At 52.8% G+C, this 16,986-nt stretch overlaps 1 protein-coding gene across 2 annotated transcripts in view; it reads right to left on the bottom strand.

Annotated features, from left to right (window-relative positions):
- The window catches only part of STXBP1 (syntaxin binding protein 1), a 67,865-nt gene that overhangs the window by 26,311 nt on the left and 24,568 nt on the right, over window positions 1–16,986 (bottom strand). For both annotated transcript variants that reach the window (XM_026657255.1, XM_026657254.1), the window contains exons 2-6: window positions 12,159–12,208; window positions 11,454–11,535; window positions 7,641–7,717; window positions 6,531–6,609; window positions 3,170–3,273 (exon numbers count right to left, since the gene is read on the bottom strand). In XM_026657255.1, the coding sequence (XP_026513040.1) occupies window positions 3,170–3,273; window positions 6,531–6,609; window positions 7,641–7,717; window positions 11,454–11,535; window positions 12,159–12,208 (392 nt within the window). The remainder of the gene's footprint in view (window positions 1–3,169; window positions 3,274–6,530; window positions 6,610–7,640; window positions 7,718–11,453; window positions 11,536–12,158; window positions 12,209–16,986) is intronic.

The following is a 16,986-nucleotide window of genomic DNA, read 5'->3' as shown; positions in this document are numbered from 1 at the left end:
ACTAGGCGCACCCAAGGAACGGCTAGAGAAGACAGGGGTACCGCCTGTCACACGTCTAGTGATAATGGTCCCAAGCTCTTACAGAGCACTTTTCCTCAGTAGATCTCAAAGGAGGCCAGCGTCATTATCCCCATCTTGCAGATGGGGAAACTGAGTCACCGGAAGATGACGAGATTTGCCCAAGCAGGCCAGAGGCAGAGCCGGGGACAGAACCCAGGTCGCCCGAGTCCCCGCTGACGGCTCTACCCACAAGGCAATACAGCTTCCCATCTACAGCAATGCTCCTTTTAATTCTTGTCCAGGCATCGTACAGCACTTTGCAACACCCAACCCATTACTGGTTCCCGTCTGCAGGGAAACCCAACAGCCAGAGCACTCTCAGCACAGCCTGGGGCACAAGCAGCAGGTTTCCTGCGAGGGGGGGCTAGTGGCAGGGATGCTGTAGCTCACCTCTACTCACCCTGAAAATCATGGGGGGTTGTCAGCTTTCCCCAGAGCCAGGCCAAAGGCAGCTTGTTGGAGTTGCACGGTCCAAACCTGTTCCCCACACCTCATCCCTCCCCAGCGGCCCCCCTCAGTTGAGTCGAATGCCTGAGTGTCTCGCTGGCCTGTTACGCTCACGTGACGAAGTCCCCTTCAAAAGTCTTTGGCGACGGGGCTAAAATTGGGCCTTGGTGCAAACACAAGCAGGCTGGAGACAGGTACTGGCCGAAGCACCGCACCACAGGTACACGTGTACGGGCTTATGGGAGGTGGGGGGCAGGCGCTGGACACGGATGTGTGCTCCTGCTGGATGATTCATGGAATGACGCTGGTTTACTGCTGGGAGGGGTCTCCCCGTCTCCAAGGCACAAGGAAGGGGTGCAGGGAAGGGGACCTTACCTGGGCCTACCACTATAAAGATTTGTTATTAGGCTGATGCCAGCTCATTCTCCCAGTCTGCCATGGCACTGCCCCTGCCAGCCATCTCCATGCGTGTTACAAGTCTCCCTCTGTGCCCAGTCCACTGAGGGTAGGTTACCGTGCCACCCCAGGAGATTTAGCAGCTCATGCTTTTGGCTCGCGAAGGCCCCAGTTCAGGCCCCGGTGTATCGGCCAAGCTAGTGGCCATCACAGAAGCATCTCCAGGGCTGCATCAAAAGCAAAGTCGTCGCCTACTGCCAAGGTACCCCACGATGGTGCTGCAGCAGCTGATGATACCAACAGCCAGCAGGGGGCTGATGGGCAATCAAAACAGCCACTGCGGGGTCCAGCCGGCAAAGAGGGATGGAGCAGGGAGTGAGGACAGCCACAGAGGAAGGGATCATAGATAATTGCCACTCTCAGCCGAGCCTCCTGTTTAACTAGACGCAGCTGGCTGGAAATTCCCATGAATTCCCTGACAGCGGTCACACTACCCCTGTGCCAGCTCAGAGCCATAGCAAGGTGGCTGCCTGGGTCCCCTGCAATATGTTGCCCATGCCAGAGAAGGGCCTACCCACGGCAACAATAAAGCACCACAGCACGGGGGCCCAGGCACACAGGGCTCGGACAGCCAAAGCCGAGAGAGAATGTTCAGGTCTGGGTCCAGGTTTCAAACCTCCCAAAGGGTGTTTGGATCCAGGGGTTGGCCTGAGCCTGTTATAAAGAGAGGGGCTGTTTGCAAAAGGTGGATCTGGGTTTGCAGGTGGTTTTCACACACCCCCAGAGCTCAGGGATGTTTGGCCCTAGAGTTATGGCTTAGGCCCCTCTCTAAAGACATTTGAAATCCTAATGACAGAACCTCAGCAAATCTCACTGCAGCAGCTCACCTACAACCAGGATTATTAGCTATAGTACGGCGCTGCCCAGAGACCCTTACTGAGATCAGGGCCCCAGTGTGCTAGGCGCTGTACAGACTCGGAGTGAGGAATTTTCCCTCCTGCGTATGCCCCTTTTATGCTGCTGCAAGGGTAACGGGACCATAAAAGCCCTGGTTCGAGCTGCGGGAGAATCCCCCTACTGCAGAAACTGAGTCAGACAGCCACAAGGCCCCCTCCAAAAGCTCTGGCCGAGGAGGGCAGGGTGGGATGCTAGAGGGGATGGGTCTGTGGTGGATGCTGTGATTCTGTGCTTAGCTACATTTCAGCTCAGAAGCGAGAGAACACAGAGGTGGCTTAATGCCACGTCAGCTCACTTCCCCAGACTGCCAGTTACCCGCTGGGCCTCCCAGAGGCATCGCACGCAATCATACCCAGGAAGAGACACATCCCGGCCTCCCAAGGTAGGGGGAACAGGTGCAGAGACTCGCCCGAGGTCACGCAGCAGGTCACTGGTAGGACGGAATCAGGTCTCTAGTCTCCTGATTCCCAACCCAGCGCCCTGGCCCCAAGACCGTGCTGCCTCTCTCCTTAGCATCAACCTCTCCGTGTAAACACCCACCCCCAAGCTGGCAGCGGGAGCAGGCAGAGCAGGAGACGCGAAGCACAAGTCCATCCTTTCCCTGCAGCAGGAGAAGCTGGCTTGGAGGGGAGGGGAAACCAAATGATTTCTGCACCCAGGGGGCCAGTACCGCGAAGGCTGTCCCTGCCAACAACCCCACGATAAGAAGATGCCAATCCTAGTGTCAGCTGCTGGCACAGGTTTATTCTCCGGGGGCACATTTGGTTTGGCCAGCTAGGCAAATCTCTGCAACCCTTGGGATTTAAAGAGTTAATGGCTCTGAAGGTTGACTGCCATCTGTTCCTAGTCACGTGGGCTACCCCCAACAGCGCAAGGGCCTGCTCCCCAACAGACGGCACAAAGGTTCACCCCTCCTGTGCCCTGGACTCATTGGCCCATCCCTGGTGGTACCCAAGGAGACAGCCAATGTCAGGCGATAGCATGGGGTGGGGGTGGAGCACAGGGTTAAGACACAACCGAGGATCAGACCTGAGAAATAATCGAAGGAGACGGGGCTGAGCAAGCAGGGCAGGAGGTAAAGAACCAGCCCTGGGAAAAGGGGGTTAGTAATTTAATATCTCATTTCAGGCTGTTCCAAAAACTCCTCCAGGGAACCCGAGGCTGAGCTACCGAGCAAACCCCATGGAACCATAGCCCCCAGCTAGCGAACCTAGAACATCTTCCTTTCCAACCCTCCCGTGCCATTCGGGATCTCCTAGGGAAGGCATCCTAGGCTGATCGCTGCTCTTTTGCCCTGTCCTGGACTCACCTGGGACTCGTAGGGAAGGAAGGCTATGTTGATTTCCGTCAGGGTCTTGATGACTTTGGCCGCACGAGATTTCACCAGTTCGTTAAACAGGGCATCGGGGCAGGCTGGGAAGAGAAGGAGAACCAGAACACTCAGCAGCAGTTTTAAATCCCAAAGGCCAAAATCAAGGTCAAAACCAAGCACACAGGTATCCAACCCATCCTGAGACAGGCCCCGATAAATCCAGAGAGGGGTGGATGGCCTCATTCCAGTGCCCATTAAACACTCTTAAGGCTGGTGCTTATTGTCCCGAGGACCAGCAATACAACTGTCTCCTTGGGGCCCCCTAGACCAGTGAGGAACCATGCTCACACACTCAGCGGGCGCCGTAGCGTTAATAAGGACTTCTCTAGCACTTTCCACCCCAGGATCGCAAAGCGCTTCATGCACATTGTTCGTGAATTTGGCCTCCCTGCGAAGTGCAAAGAGACCATGGCAAAGAGAATGGTGTGCACGCCAGATCAATAGCATTAGCCCTGTATTGCAGATAAGGTGTAGTAATCTGAGAGGTGTCGTGATTTGCCCATCATTGCACAGGAAGAGCTGGGGAGGGCTCCATGTCTAGCTGGCAGCTGGTATCAAGCGGAGTGCCCCAGGGGTCAGTCCTGGGGCCGGTTTTGTTCCATAGCTTCATTAATGATCTGGAGGATGGCGTGGATTGCACCCTCAGCAAGTTTGCAGATGACACTAAACTGGGAGGAGAGGTAGATACGCTGGAGGGTAGGGATAGGATACAGAGGGACCTAGACAAAGTAGAGGATTGGGCCAAAAGAAATCTGATGAGGTTCAACAAGGACAAGTGCAGAGTCCTGCACTTAGGACGGAAGAATCCCATGCACTGTTACAGACTAGGGACCGAGTGGCTAGGCAGCAGTTCTGCAGAAAAGGACCTAGGGGTTACAGTGGATGAGAAGCTGGATATGAGTCAACAGTGTGCCCTTGTTGCCAAGAAGGCTAACGGCATTTTGGGCTGTATAAGTAGGGGCATTGCCAGCAGATCAAGGGACATGATCATTCCCCTCTATTCGGCATTGGTGAGGCCTCATCTGGAATACTGTGTCCAGTTTTGGGCCTCACACTACAAGAAGGATGTGGAAAAATTGGAAAGAGTCCAGCGGAGGGCAACAAAAATGATTCGGGGTCTGGAGCACATGACTTATGAGGAGAGGTTGAGGGAACTGGGCTTGTTTAATCTGCAGAAGAGAAGAATGAGGGGGATTTGATAGCTGCTTTCAACTACCTGAAAGGGGGTTCCAAAGAGGATGGATCTAGACTGTTCTCAGTGGTGGCAGATGACAGAACAAGGAGTAATGGTCTCAAGTTGCAGTGGGGGAGGTTTAGGTTGGATATTAGGAAAAACTTTTTTACGAGGAGGGTGGTGAAGCACTGGAATGGGTTACCTAGGGAGGTGGTGGAATCTCCATCCTTCGAGGTTTTTAAGGTCAGGCTTGACAAAGCCCTGACTGGGATGATTTAGTTGGGGATTGGTCCTGCTTTGAGCAGGGGGTTGGACTAGATGACCTCGTGAGGTCTCTTCCAACCCTGAGATTCTATGATTCTATGACTGCAGATCCCCTGCCGCTTAGGCCTGTACTTACGCTGCTAGGCTATTGTTCTCCCAGTAGAGCCTGGAAGCCCCAGTTGAGATCAGGGCCCTATTGTGCTAGGCGCTGTACAAACACAAAGTGAGAGACAGCCCCTGCTTCAAAGAACTTGCCATCAAAACAGACAAAAGACTGGCGGGGCAGCAAATCTCTGCCAGCGAGGGGCTGCACCTTTCCTTGGGGCCCTGTCAATGATCAAGCTGGCCTTGAGGAACAGAACTTCTCAGAACTGAGCTAAAACCACAGAGCCTTCAGTCCTGCCTTGATAGACTCCAGGGAAGGGCAAGAGGGTGAGAGGAGAGGTGGGAAAGCAGTTACTTGAAGAGGAGAGAGGAAGTGAAACGTCCTTCTCTGGATCCTTGAAATGACCTGTTGGGAGGAGGAATTCCCATCATTTAGGGAATCAATGCTCTCTCGTAGGTTAATACCAGCAGCAAGTAAAGGAAGTGATCCAAACCCCACTGAAGCAATGGGAATCTTTCCATTGACTTCAGTGGGCTTTGAATCAGGCCTGAAGTGTTGATGCCTTTGGGAGGTTGTTCTGTCCTCTCTAGCCAGGGGAGCAGGTGGCTGACTATACTGCGGATGGACAGAGGAAGTCTTTGCAACTTTTCCTACCCATTCCAAAGTCACTCACCAGACCAACGGAGCGCCCTGGTTTGAGACCGTTTTATCTAATGCTGTTTGCTCTGGTTGAAATTTCCCAGCTACGAAATGATTCACTGGGTATAACCCCACATGGTCTCCAAAATCTCCTTTGTAAACCTATCTCCTGTCCCCTGCACTAGCTCCAACCTGGGTTCTCTTTGCCTCTGGGGACAACTTCAGCAGCAATCCACTCACCCATGCCCCCGCCAGCTTCTCTTCTGAAACAGTGCAAAGAAATGACCCCCCGGGGTGACGCATTCTAATCTCCGTGACAGAGTGTAATGTCAGAGTGATGGTACTGACATCAGGGGGGCTGCTCCAGATTTACACCAGTATAACAGAGCAGAATATGACCCACAGTGTCCCGTGCAAAAATGCAGCAGTGCCCTTAAGCATGTGGGCCATGAGGCATCATTCTGGTACACCAGTTTTACGCAAATGTGATTCCAGTGAAGTCAAGGGAGTCCCACCAATGTAATTGTGGGGTAACAGACAGAGAATCAGGATCGTGGGACTTAAATTAATCACTGGTGTAACTCCACTGACTTCAGTAGAGTTACATATCTGGAGTGCATTTAGCCCTGAACAGCTAGAAGAGGGCTCTTGGAAGAAATATCCCCTTCCAGAAACCCCTGCCCTGAGAGGGGATGATCAGCAGCAAGGGGATGAATGCGGGCGAAGGCTGAACATAGGAAAGATTTCCTAACAATAAGGCCTATTTAGAGTGTGCAATAGTTTCCCGCGGGAACTGGTGAAAGCTCCATTGCATGAGTCATTTAGCTTAGACTAGACACAGCCTTTGCACATATATGAGAGAGAAAAACCTTGCACAGGATGGGGGATGAGTTGGATTCATGTACAGGGCTTTCCCCAGCTTTGATTTCTAGGATTTCTTCAAGGCATTTTGCAAATCTCAGGCAAAGGTTGCCGCAAATCTCCTCCATGCCAGTGTTGCTTGTTTCCTGCCATGCTCTTGCAGCTCCTTTGCATTATGGAAGTCACAGTGTGTCAGGAGCCCAGACTACAAGCCATCAGAGACGCAGGGAGAGGGATGGAGGCAGCGTACTTACAGTCAGTGAAGAAGACATGGGCAGCCCTGTACTTGACAGTAGGGGGATCCTTGAAGTCATTGATGAGTGAATGGACAGACTACAGGAGAAAAAGAAAAAAAAAAGCCAACGTGAGGTTGGACACCACAAATTAGGATTAGCATCATTAGACACTTAACCCAGCTGGTGCATTGGCTGGTCTCAATAATCACAATGTGTGCTATGCTAGGGAATCATCCACTGGCTCTGACCCATTAGCTTAGGAGACAGATATTTACACTGTCTCAGTTGTAAATTTCAGTCCAATGCGTTCAGGAGCTGAAGTGCCAAGAAACTTTGGGGCAGCGTTAAGATAAAGGATCTAGGTTGAGATTAATTCATTCTGACGGCAGTTGTATGGCTAAATCCCCTGGCTGGCTTTGAAAATCTCCACCCCAGACCTTGCCACTTTACAGACACAAGGGGTGGGGAGGGCAGGTTCTCACTAGTAGGCATCTGAGAGAAGCTCACGCTGCTCCACACCCTGGCTGGGCACTGCTGTGATAAATTTCACACCGCTGAAGTCCCGCAGCACTGCTGTTAGAAAACTCACGGTGCAAGGTTTCCAGCTGGGCACTGCTAGAAGTCTAACTGGCCTGGGCTGCACATTTTCATATTTTCAATTTGGGAGAAAAACTGGGGGAGGGGTTTCCAAAAATGTTTAAATGTCCCATTTTGACATTTTCAGAATGAAACATTTTGGTTTTTCATTATGTAACAACTTTTTGTTTTGAGGGTTTTTTTTATTTTGTATTGTACTACGTGTTTTTGTTGAAATGAAATGTTTCAATCAATCCAAAACTACTTTTTTCTCAGAATTTCCTTTCGCGGAGCATTGTGATATTTTGGGGCTTTGTTCCAAATTGGAATGGAAAAAAAACAATAAAATCCTGAAATCTTTTGTGAAACTGAATTGCCTTCCTCTGCACAGCTCTAATGCTCATTGCTGCTGCCGGTAAGTGCCTTATAGGGCACTGCCATCCATTCTTATCCTGGCACTGACAATTACCCCATTCGGCACAGATGCTACAACCAAACATGATTAGCTTTCACCAGACCCTGGTACAAGACACTCCCATGCTGGAGATTCACCTTATCAGATGGGGTGATGAGGTACACGGCCTCCAAGGTGGGGAGTGGCTCTCGGCGCTTGTTGATGTCTTCCACAACTGCACAAGAAACACAACCAAGACACAGGGGATTGGTCCAGCAGGTGACAGGAGATAGGCTCCCTATTTTCATTGTATATAGCTATATATTGTGTATAGATCTGTACCGCTGTGACCTGGATTCTCTTATCTAATCATTGCTTTTTGGTCATGCCTATCCAACATGGCAAGTCCCAATGACAGAAGAGCTGTGATTCCACCAACCTCCCAACACCCAAATAGAAAGGTTCCCAGCCATTAGCTTGCTCCTACAGCGCCCCCAAGGGGAGGCTCAAAGGGACAGTAAACTCCAGCGGCCATGGTGCTTATTGCTCCATTCTGCAAGACAGCCACTCCCCTTAAAGCACAACTCTATTGTACCAGAACTGCTCAGAGCATCTCAGCTGGGATACTGTAGGCTTTGGGACTTGTCCTGGAGAACCCTTTTTTTCCCCCAAGGGTTGATTTTTTTAGTGATAGCTCTTTCCACCCTTTAAAACGTATTTATTACTATTCCCCTTGAATCATAACACTTGTGAAAGATGCTCTGGAGAGTGGAGTCCTCCGTTCATGCACAAGACTGTGCCAGAGGCAGATGTACCAGCTTCCCCCAAGGAACCTCATCCTTATCCAGGGAAGGTCAACTGGTTGTGTTGATTGGCCTGCATGTTGTTTGTGTATGTGGTGCTGGGCTTGAGCTGTTCCAGATGGTTCTTCTCGAAGTTGTGGCCAACCACTCTGACGGTGTGGCACCAGGCAATGGGGTTAGTCACCAGTTGCTCGCAGCTCGAGTAAGAAATGTTCCTCTTGTGCAAATTTTGTTCAGAGTATCTTTGAAGTGTTCCATCTGCCCGCCACGCAACACAGACCGTAGCCAGATCTTAATTCAGAATATAGAATTTGTTTTGATAGATGGGTCCCAGACATACAGATTACATGACCAGTCCATCACAGTAGGGTGCAAATCAGATGAGCCTTGATACTGCCCAAACCAGACTTACATGCTGGACACCCGGCCCTGCCTCTTGATGTCCAGCAATTGTCATAGGTGTCACAAATGGAAACTGTCAAGCTATTTAATGTGCTGTAGATAACAGGTCCGTGTTTCACACGAGAATATGTTTAAAGTGGACGAGCAGTTGTGCATCAATTCACACACTCTCTCAATCAGCAAGACCATTTCCGGTGGCACGGTAAAGTTCTATATCTGGCTACCAGTCCCCTGAGCCACATGGTCCCTTGCAAAACAACCTCTTCCATAGACCCTCCTGCATTGCTGAGCTGCAGAAGTTCCTTTTCCCACGTGAGCTACCCCAATCCTTCCAACCCTCTGCGATTAAATGACCCTCAGCACCGGCAGAAGCCCAGGGGAAATCAGGATCTGGATCTGGGGACTATTTAGCGATGAAATCCAATTTTTTTTGTATTAAAAATAAAATCACGAGGCAGGAAGTGGTACTAGCCCAAACCTCTGAAGAACCACTCAAGCTTCAGGGCCTGGTGCCATTTGAACAAATGTTGGACCACAACCTGCTGTTCTTGGGGGCAGATCCCCGGCTGTTATAGGTTGTCATAGCTCCATTGACCTCAATAGAACGGTGGCAGTTTACAGCTGAGGATTTATAAGGACCAATATACATTGCAGCTGGCAACTGCTATTTGGTTCCGATTCTCCTCCCCCTCATGCTGGTGTAAGTCTGGAGTTGCATGCTGATGGAGCCACTGTGGTACAAGAGGAGAATCAGGCCCTGTAAGTAAAGGTAGGACAAGTAGCAATGGGCTTAATCTGCAGCAAGAGAGATTTAGGCCTGGTCTACACTATGACTTTAATTCGGATTTAGCTGCGTTAATCCGAATTAACCCTTCACCCGTCCACACTACAGAGCCAGTTAATTCGAATTAAAGGGCGCTTTAAATCGATTTCTGTACTCCACCTCGACGAACGGAGTAGCGTCAAAATCGATTTTGTTAATTCGAATTAGGGTTAGTGTGGCCGCACACCACCGAATTAATGTGATTAAAATAAATGGGGTAGTGTGGCCGCACACCACCGAATTAATGTGGTTAAAAACCGAATTAATGTGCTTAGTGTGGCCGTGCACAATCGAATTTATACAACCTGTTTCCCAAATTCGAATTATCTAAATTCGGATTAATCCTGTAGTGTAGACATACCCTTAGGTTAGAGATTAGGAAAACCTTTCTAACGATCATGGTAGTTCCGCTCAGGAACAGGCTTCCAAGGGAGGTTGTAGAATCCCCATCATTGGAGGTTTTTAAGAACAGGCTGGACAAACACCTGGCAGGGATGGTCTAGATTTACTAGATCCTGCCTCAGCACAGGAGGCCGGACTAGATGACTTCTCAAGGTCCCTTCCAGCCCTACATTTCTATGACTCTGTCAAGATCAAAACAAGCCATGGTCAGACGTTACAACACATCAGAAAGAATCTCCTTGAAAAGACTTGTGCAGCCCACAAAACAAACTAACCCCCCAATCTGGAGCTTCCCCCCCACATCCCCCAGGAAGTCTGGTGGATCAATCAGTATATCTTGAAGGTCATAACATCCTTGGTCCTTTCTTGGGCAAAATTTCCATTCGCCTCAATGGGCCCAGTAAGGACTATTGGATTTGGCGTTTCATTATTATCAATTATTTCCACTGCCCTCCTGCCTAGAAGCCTCTGCTGGAGGTCAGAGCCTCTTTGTGCTAGGCGCTGTACATGCACAGGATGAAGGGGCAGTCTCTGCACCCACTAGCTTCCAATCTGTGCTGTTCAGAACGTACTGACCCTTCTCTGGTCGCTATTCTGGGGGCATTCCCATAACAGGATCTTTGTTTGTCTGGGAGTCCCACTTGCTCCTACAGCTTCTTGCCATCACACGCACTCTGAAGTTCTGGTTCTGCTTTCACTTGCCCTGGTGTAAAGCAGGAGCAACCCAGACTGAAGTCAGTGGAGTTACCCCTGGTGTAAACTTGCTGGGAGAGGAAAATCAGGCCCCAGATCCAACGTCTGTCACGTTGCAAATGCCATAAATCCCAGCATCCTTTGGTCAAACGCCAGTCACTTGAATGGCTCCATATCTGTGTTTTACAATTTTTTTCTGCTGGCTTTTTTAATTCCGCCGAGAGCTATTTATGGGGCTGAAATACAATGATGTCAGTGTGGCATTTCCAGCAACCAGGGACTGAAATACCACCAAGAGACGAGCTCCTCATGCTATCCCAGCCGGGCGAGTCATTCAGGGAAGCGTGTGAAAAATCTCACCACAAACACTGAGACGTGGACATACAACCGAGTGATACTGCCCCCCCCCCCCCCGGTGGGAATGAGGGCAATATCGCCATGCAACTATCCTTAGTAACAATAGCTCAGTGGAAGAGAGACTCACCATCCATTTGCCTCCTGGGTTTAAGGGGTCACACTGGCATAGTCAACCCAGTGTATCTATTCAGGGGCACAGTGGCCATCTGGGGAAGAAATGAAGCTCGAAACTCACTAGCTGTATAGGAACCTTTTCAGTGTGCCTGGGGCTAAGAGAGGTATGTTAGATCCTGGTGAGGCCCAGTGGCAGAGCCCTGTCCAGGACAGACGGGCAGATTGAAGTACTGCAGCTGATTCAGAATAAAATGGGGGCAGTGGATGGAGTGAGACAAGCTGCCATGGGAAGATGCTGGTCTCCCAGCTCCTCCTGATCACCTGTCTCCCAATGCCAGCCGGAGCAGAATGGGAGTGTCAGGGGGCATGGAACTCACTTGTTATCCCCTCCGTCATGATGTCGGTCATTTTACAGCAGGAAGAGAGCATGCGCATGCTGAGCTGATCCACCACCAGCACCTGGAGCGGGAGAGACACCGAGTGAGCGGGAAGCACAGCGACTGAGTCCAAGGGGGATCAGGCATTAGGATGCACCTGCTGTAATTCGGCGCTTCCGACAGTCAAGTGACCCTGACTGGGCCCAGCATAGCGAAGGGGCCCACACGCAGGCCTCTGCCACGCCGCTCTGCCAGTGCATCTCAGTGCCGCCACGCAGCACGCCCAGCTTTCCCTAGAGTTCAACTCACGCTGGGTTCTGGGTTGCCACAGAACTCTGCCAATGGCCCACCGCAATGCCCTGCAGCACCTTCTGCTAGTCCTGTCCTTCGTTTGGCAAACGGGCCAGGAGAGGTGTCATTCTTTTCCTCAGCCATTTTCTTTTGGACTCCCCATCCTCGTATGGCAAACTGACTGCAGCGCAGCCCCATGGCCAGCGCTGGAAGGAGGGATGCAGGGAGCCAGAGCAGAATCCCCAAGAGGGCTGGTGCTACACGTTACTCATCGTGTTTGGCAATTTTAGCATTCCTCCAGCTTGCCTCATTGCCCTCCACTAGGCCAGCACCTCCCAGGCTACTTCCAACCCCACCCCTTCCTCCATATTCCTGTCTGCCCCCTTCCAACTCTCTCTGTAGTCCCCCACTCACCTTCCACTCGCCCTTCTTCTTCACCTTCCTGATGACATCATGCATGATCTCTGCAAAAGGAACAGAAAAGGTGGATGTTAGTTCACACCATCTTTCCGAGGGTCCTGGGCACTGAGCCCGTTACTCCCCTAGCTTCATCCTCCTTGGCCGCAACAGTGCCAGGTTGGTCTGCACTGCGACTACTGATCAATACTCTGCTTGCATGCAGGGAATAATAATAATACCCAGCTTCTTCATCTACAGAGCTCAAAGCACTTCACAGAAGGGGTCAGTACCATTATCCCCATTTTACAGGTGGGGAAACAGAGGCATGGAAGTGGACTTGTCCAAGGTCATCCAGCAGGCTAGTATCAGAGTTGGGAATAGAACCCAGGTCTCCTCAGTCCCACTCCAGTGCTCTAGTCAGTGGAGGATACTGCCTCTAAAGTGCTCCCCACCCAGAGGTGGTGTCTAAGGGGATGGCATTTGCTTGTCAGTGAGTGGGTCCGTGTGAATGACAAGCAGAAGGGCCGGAAGAAGGAGTGAATTCCCTACTGGAGACTTTCTTACACCAGCTGACCTACTACCACTTCTGAACCAGGCTGTGACCTCTAACTGCTGTGCCTGGGATCGGTCACATGGTAAGAGCTGGCTGACGGCAATTCCAGAGGCAGCCTGTGGCAGGGCCCTTCGAGCGCTCTGGGCATCTGCATCCATCCTGTCCAAGGGGCCGATGAGCAGCACTTGATCTGTGCTCCTTTCCTGGGGACAGCGCTAGTGTCATTTATTTTGAAATTGTGGGAACACAAAGACGCTGCTGTGGGACATGCCAAGTCAGCAGGACAAGCAGCCTGACCGAGACAGCAGGAGAGAGAGGAAAGGGATGGGGATTATTGTAATAGAGAGACACCACTCACCCCCCCCCCCCCCCCCCCCCCCCCCCCCCACACACACACACACACCCCATTCAAAGAGCAGCTTTTCAGTCTCAGGTAGAGCTGGGCAGAGAAAGTTCATCCCATTTCATGGAGGATTTTGATATTGCGAAATCGGGTTTTGTTCTGATTTGGACCGAAACAAAAAAGTTTGAAAGGCTCCCATAAAGGAAATGGAGCCCCAGAGCTGTGGATGCTGGAGGAACCCAGCTCCAAGGTAGTCCACTACGTTGCAGAGCCCTGTTCTCCCTGACTTTGAGGTCATCCACCTGATGGGCCGCACCCAGAGCCAGGGAACATGGAAGCCCCGACGGCCATGGAGCTGTGAGCATTGGCGCTCGGGAATCGGGATTTGCAGAGCTGCCAGTTCCCTAACAGCCTGCCAGATGGGCTGCTGAGGAGCCAGGCAGGCAACCTGGCAGGAAACCAGGCAGTGTCCGATGGCAACCTCCCTGGCAGGCTAGGCCCCATCAGAACGTCATCGAAATCAAACCATCTCCAGGTCACATTTCGATTCTGACAAATCAGCAAATTCATCCCCCCCTTCCAAAAAGAGTGTTTTGACTGAGTTTTTCTGACCAGGGGTAGTCTGAGGCAGCAAGAGGGGAGTGTCCGTTCCATTAGCGTGGGGGTTGTATGGGGAAAGGCTGGAGCGGGGAAGCTGGGGGGATTTGGTCTGTGAGAATGGATGGGTTGTGCGTCATGCCCAGAAGTTCACTGTGAGTCCTTCTTCGAACACTTGAAAGGCTGCCATAAAATCAATGGGGGAAAGTTGTTCTCTCTTGCCACAGAGGGCAGGAGAAGAGGCAGTAGGTTCAAACTAGAGCAGATCTAGATTAAATCTCAGGGAAAACGTCCCAACTATAAGGACAGTAGGACAATGGCGCAGACTGCCTAGGGAGGTTGTGGAAACTCCTTCATTGGAGGCTTCCAAAAGGAGGCTGGAGCCACCTGCCTTGGACGGTTTAGTCACAACAAATCCTGCGTCTTGGCAGGGGGTTAGACAACATGACCCTTGCGGTCGCTGCCAACCAATGGAAAGACGCCCATTGACTTCGGTGGGCTTTGGAGCAGGTTCCAAGTGAGGCTGGGTAGTCCAGAGCCCTCAGAAAGCTCATAGCCCAGTTCATAGTGACATCGGGAGGGCAACCGAAGTTATCCTGGTGTCAGTCCTGAGGGGGTGGTGTCCCTGTCAGATACCCCAAATCTGCCCTGAACTCACCTAAACACAGTAAAATCTGGTACCAGCAGTAGCCAAAAGGGCTGCTAAACTTCTGCCATTGTGGGAAGTGGTTGCTGGGCAAAGAGGGGCTCTTCCAGGGACTGAGATTTCACAGGCCTCGAGGGCAGGTGGCCAGGTCAGAGTTTCCACACTCCAGTATTCTTCAGGCACTGGATTTCCCTCGTCCTCTTTTCACTTTTAAACCAAGCAGACAGGATTCGAACCCAGCTTCCTGCCGCGGAGGCCTGCTCTGTGCAAACACTCGAGTAGCAAAAGCCTCCACGTAGGCCACTCCGTCGGCGCAGCCCTGGGCGCCGCTCAGCCGGCCCGCTCGACTGGAGCTTTCTAATCCCACACACGAAGAAAACAACAAAGGATTTAGAGCCTCTTTTAGAAACAAGAACCAAGCAGCTTGAGCCATTCCCTTATAATCCTTGGCAATCGCATTTCACCTCCCATTTAGGTCTGTCTTACACAACCAGAGGCGACAACATCACACGGTCCCTCACACGCCCGGCTCACTCCACTTTCACCGTTGGAGCATCTTGGCTCCCACCACTACTCCAAGCTCTGGGGCTAAGGAGGGTCGGCAGCAACGGACCTTCCAGGCCCGTCCCATCCCAGGTTGCTCTGGGTTCTACCTTAGCCCCATGGCCTGACTTGCCTTTGCACGCCTGTTACGGTCATACAGAGAGAGCGTGAGTGGATGATGATGAAGGCGACGATTTGGTCACGGAGGTCGCGGAAGTCACGGAATCCATGACTTCCAGAGACCTCTGTGACTTCAGCCCGTGGTGGCTGGGAACTGCAGGGTCCCCTCACTGCCCGGGGCAGTCGGGAGCTGTGGGATACCCCCACCGCCTGAGCGGCAGAGCCCTTGAGCTCCAAGCCGCTGCGGGAGGAGGGTACCCCAGAGCTCCCCGCCGCCGCGGACTGATAAAGTCACAGACAGGTCACAGGCCTCTGTGAATTTTTCTTTATCGCCCGTGACCTTAATGATGATTGAGAGGGACGGGCTCTAGCGGGAGCATGAAGGCTGGGGACAGAGGAATTGTTTAGGGTGCTCCAAGGGGCGATAACTTTACACACAAGTTTGAGCTGAGGGAATATGTGCCACCGGTGAGACTTCTTGGGCTTTATCCTCTCCCCCAATGGAAGAGGTGGAAGCAAGTCAGTTGAGGCTGGACGAGACATACGGAGAGAACCATCCTTGAGAACGGACTCGAGAACCTTGTCTATGACCGGATGGGACTCCTCTCCAGTCCATTCCACTACAGCCCGCCCCCTGCCTGGGCAGCTTTCTGACCTGCTCTAGCCACACGCCCTCTTTGTGCCTCCGCAGCTTTCCAAAACGTATGTTCGATCCCCCTCCCAGCCACCGCCCTCCTGCTGCTGCCAGTAAGAGGCTTATCCACCAAGTGTCTCAGAGAGTCACACAGAAGGGACGGAGCTCAGAGCCAAACAGTCTGATCATCGGGTCCAGAAGCACACCTCACGGATAGCCTCGTTCAGGGTGGCCAGAGCCTGGTCGGAGAAGAGAGGTACCCCCAAACCACAGTGCAAACAGTCATGAACATGCATGGCGCTTTGCATAGCACGGTGCAGCGCGGCGTGTGCAAGGATCTCCCCCGTTTGCGCCTCTTGCAGCCAGGAGAACGAGGCCCAGTGCAGCACAAGAGCAGAGCCACTCATGGGAGGGACACAAAGGGGGGCACCAGCTAAAGGGGGGCACGTGGCCTCCCCATGTGACCCCCCCCACGCCACGTGACTCCTCCATATGACTCCTTGCCCTAGCCCGGTGGCCCCATGCTCTCCCGGTCCCATATTACCTGGGGGGGGGGGCTCTGTCCTCCTGCTGCACTGGGAACCACAATGGTGAAAGGAGCAGAACGTGGGGCCACCAGGCAGCCCCACGCTGGCAGCTCCTCCGGTGCGGCTGTATCACCCCCAGCCCTTCCACGCAGCTGTCTCTTCAGTCTGGGATACAGTCTGTACAGCCCCGCCCGAGGACAGGGTTGGGGGTGGTACTGGTACAGACCTGCCAGAGGACAGGGTTGGGGGCAGTACCGGTACAGCCGCGCCGGAGGGCAGGGTTGGGGATGGTTCCGGTACAGTCGCGCCAGAGGACAGGGTTGGGGGCGGTACCGGTACAGCCGCGCCGGAGGACAGGGTTGGGGGCGGTACCGGTACAGCCGTGCCGGAGGACAGGGTTGGGGGCGGTACCGGTACAGCACGCCGGAGGACAGGGTTGGGGGCGGTACCGGTACAGCCACGCCGGAGGACAGGGTTGGGGGCAGTACCAGTACAGCACGCCAGAGGACAGGGTTGGGGGCGGTACCGGTACAGCCGCGCCGGAGGACAGGGTTGGGGGTGGTACTGGTACAGACCTGCCAGAGGACAGGGTTGGGGGCAGTACCGGTACAGCCGCGCCGGAGGGCAGGGTTGGGGATGGTTCCGGTACAGTCGCGCCAGAGGACAGGGTTGGGGGCGGTACCGGTACAGCCGCGCCGGAGGACAGGGTTGGGGGCGGTACCGGTACAGCCGTGCCGGAGGACAGGGTTGGGGGCGGTACCGGTACAGCACGCCGGAGGACAGGGTTGGGGGCGGTACCGGTACAGCCACGCCGGAGGACAGGGTTGGGGGCGGTACCAGTACAGCACGCCAGAGGACAGGGTTGGGGGCGGTACCGGTA

This window comes from Terrapene carolina, unplaced genomic scaffold, assembly GCF_002925995.2.
Source record: "Terrapene carolina triunguis isolate 2854851 unplaced genomic scaffold, T_m_triunguis-2.0 Scaffold238, whole genome shotgun sequence".
NCBI lineage: Eukaryota > Metazoa > Chordata > Testudines > Emydidae > Terrapene > Terrapene triunguis.
This window is presented reverse-complemented; position numbering and strand designations above follow the sequence as displayed.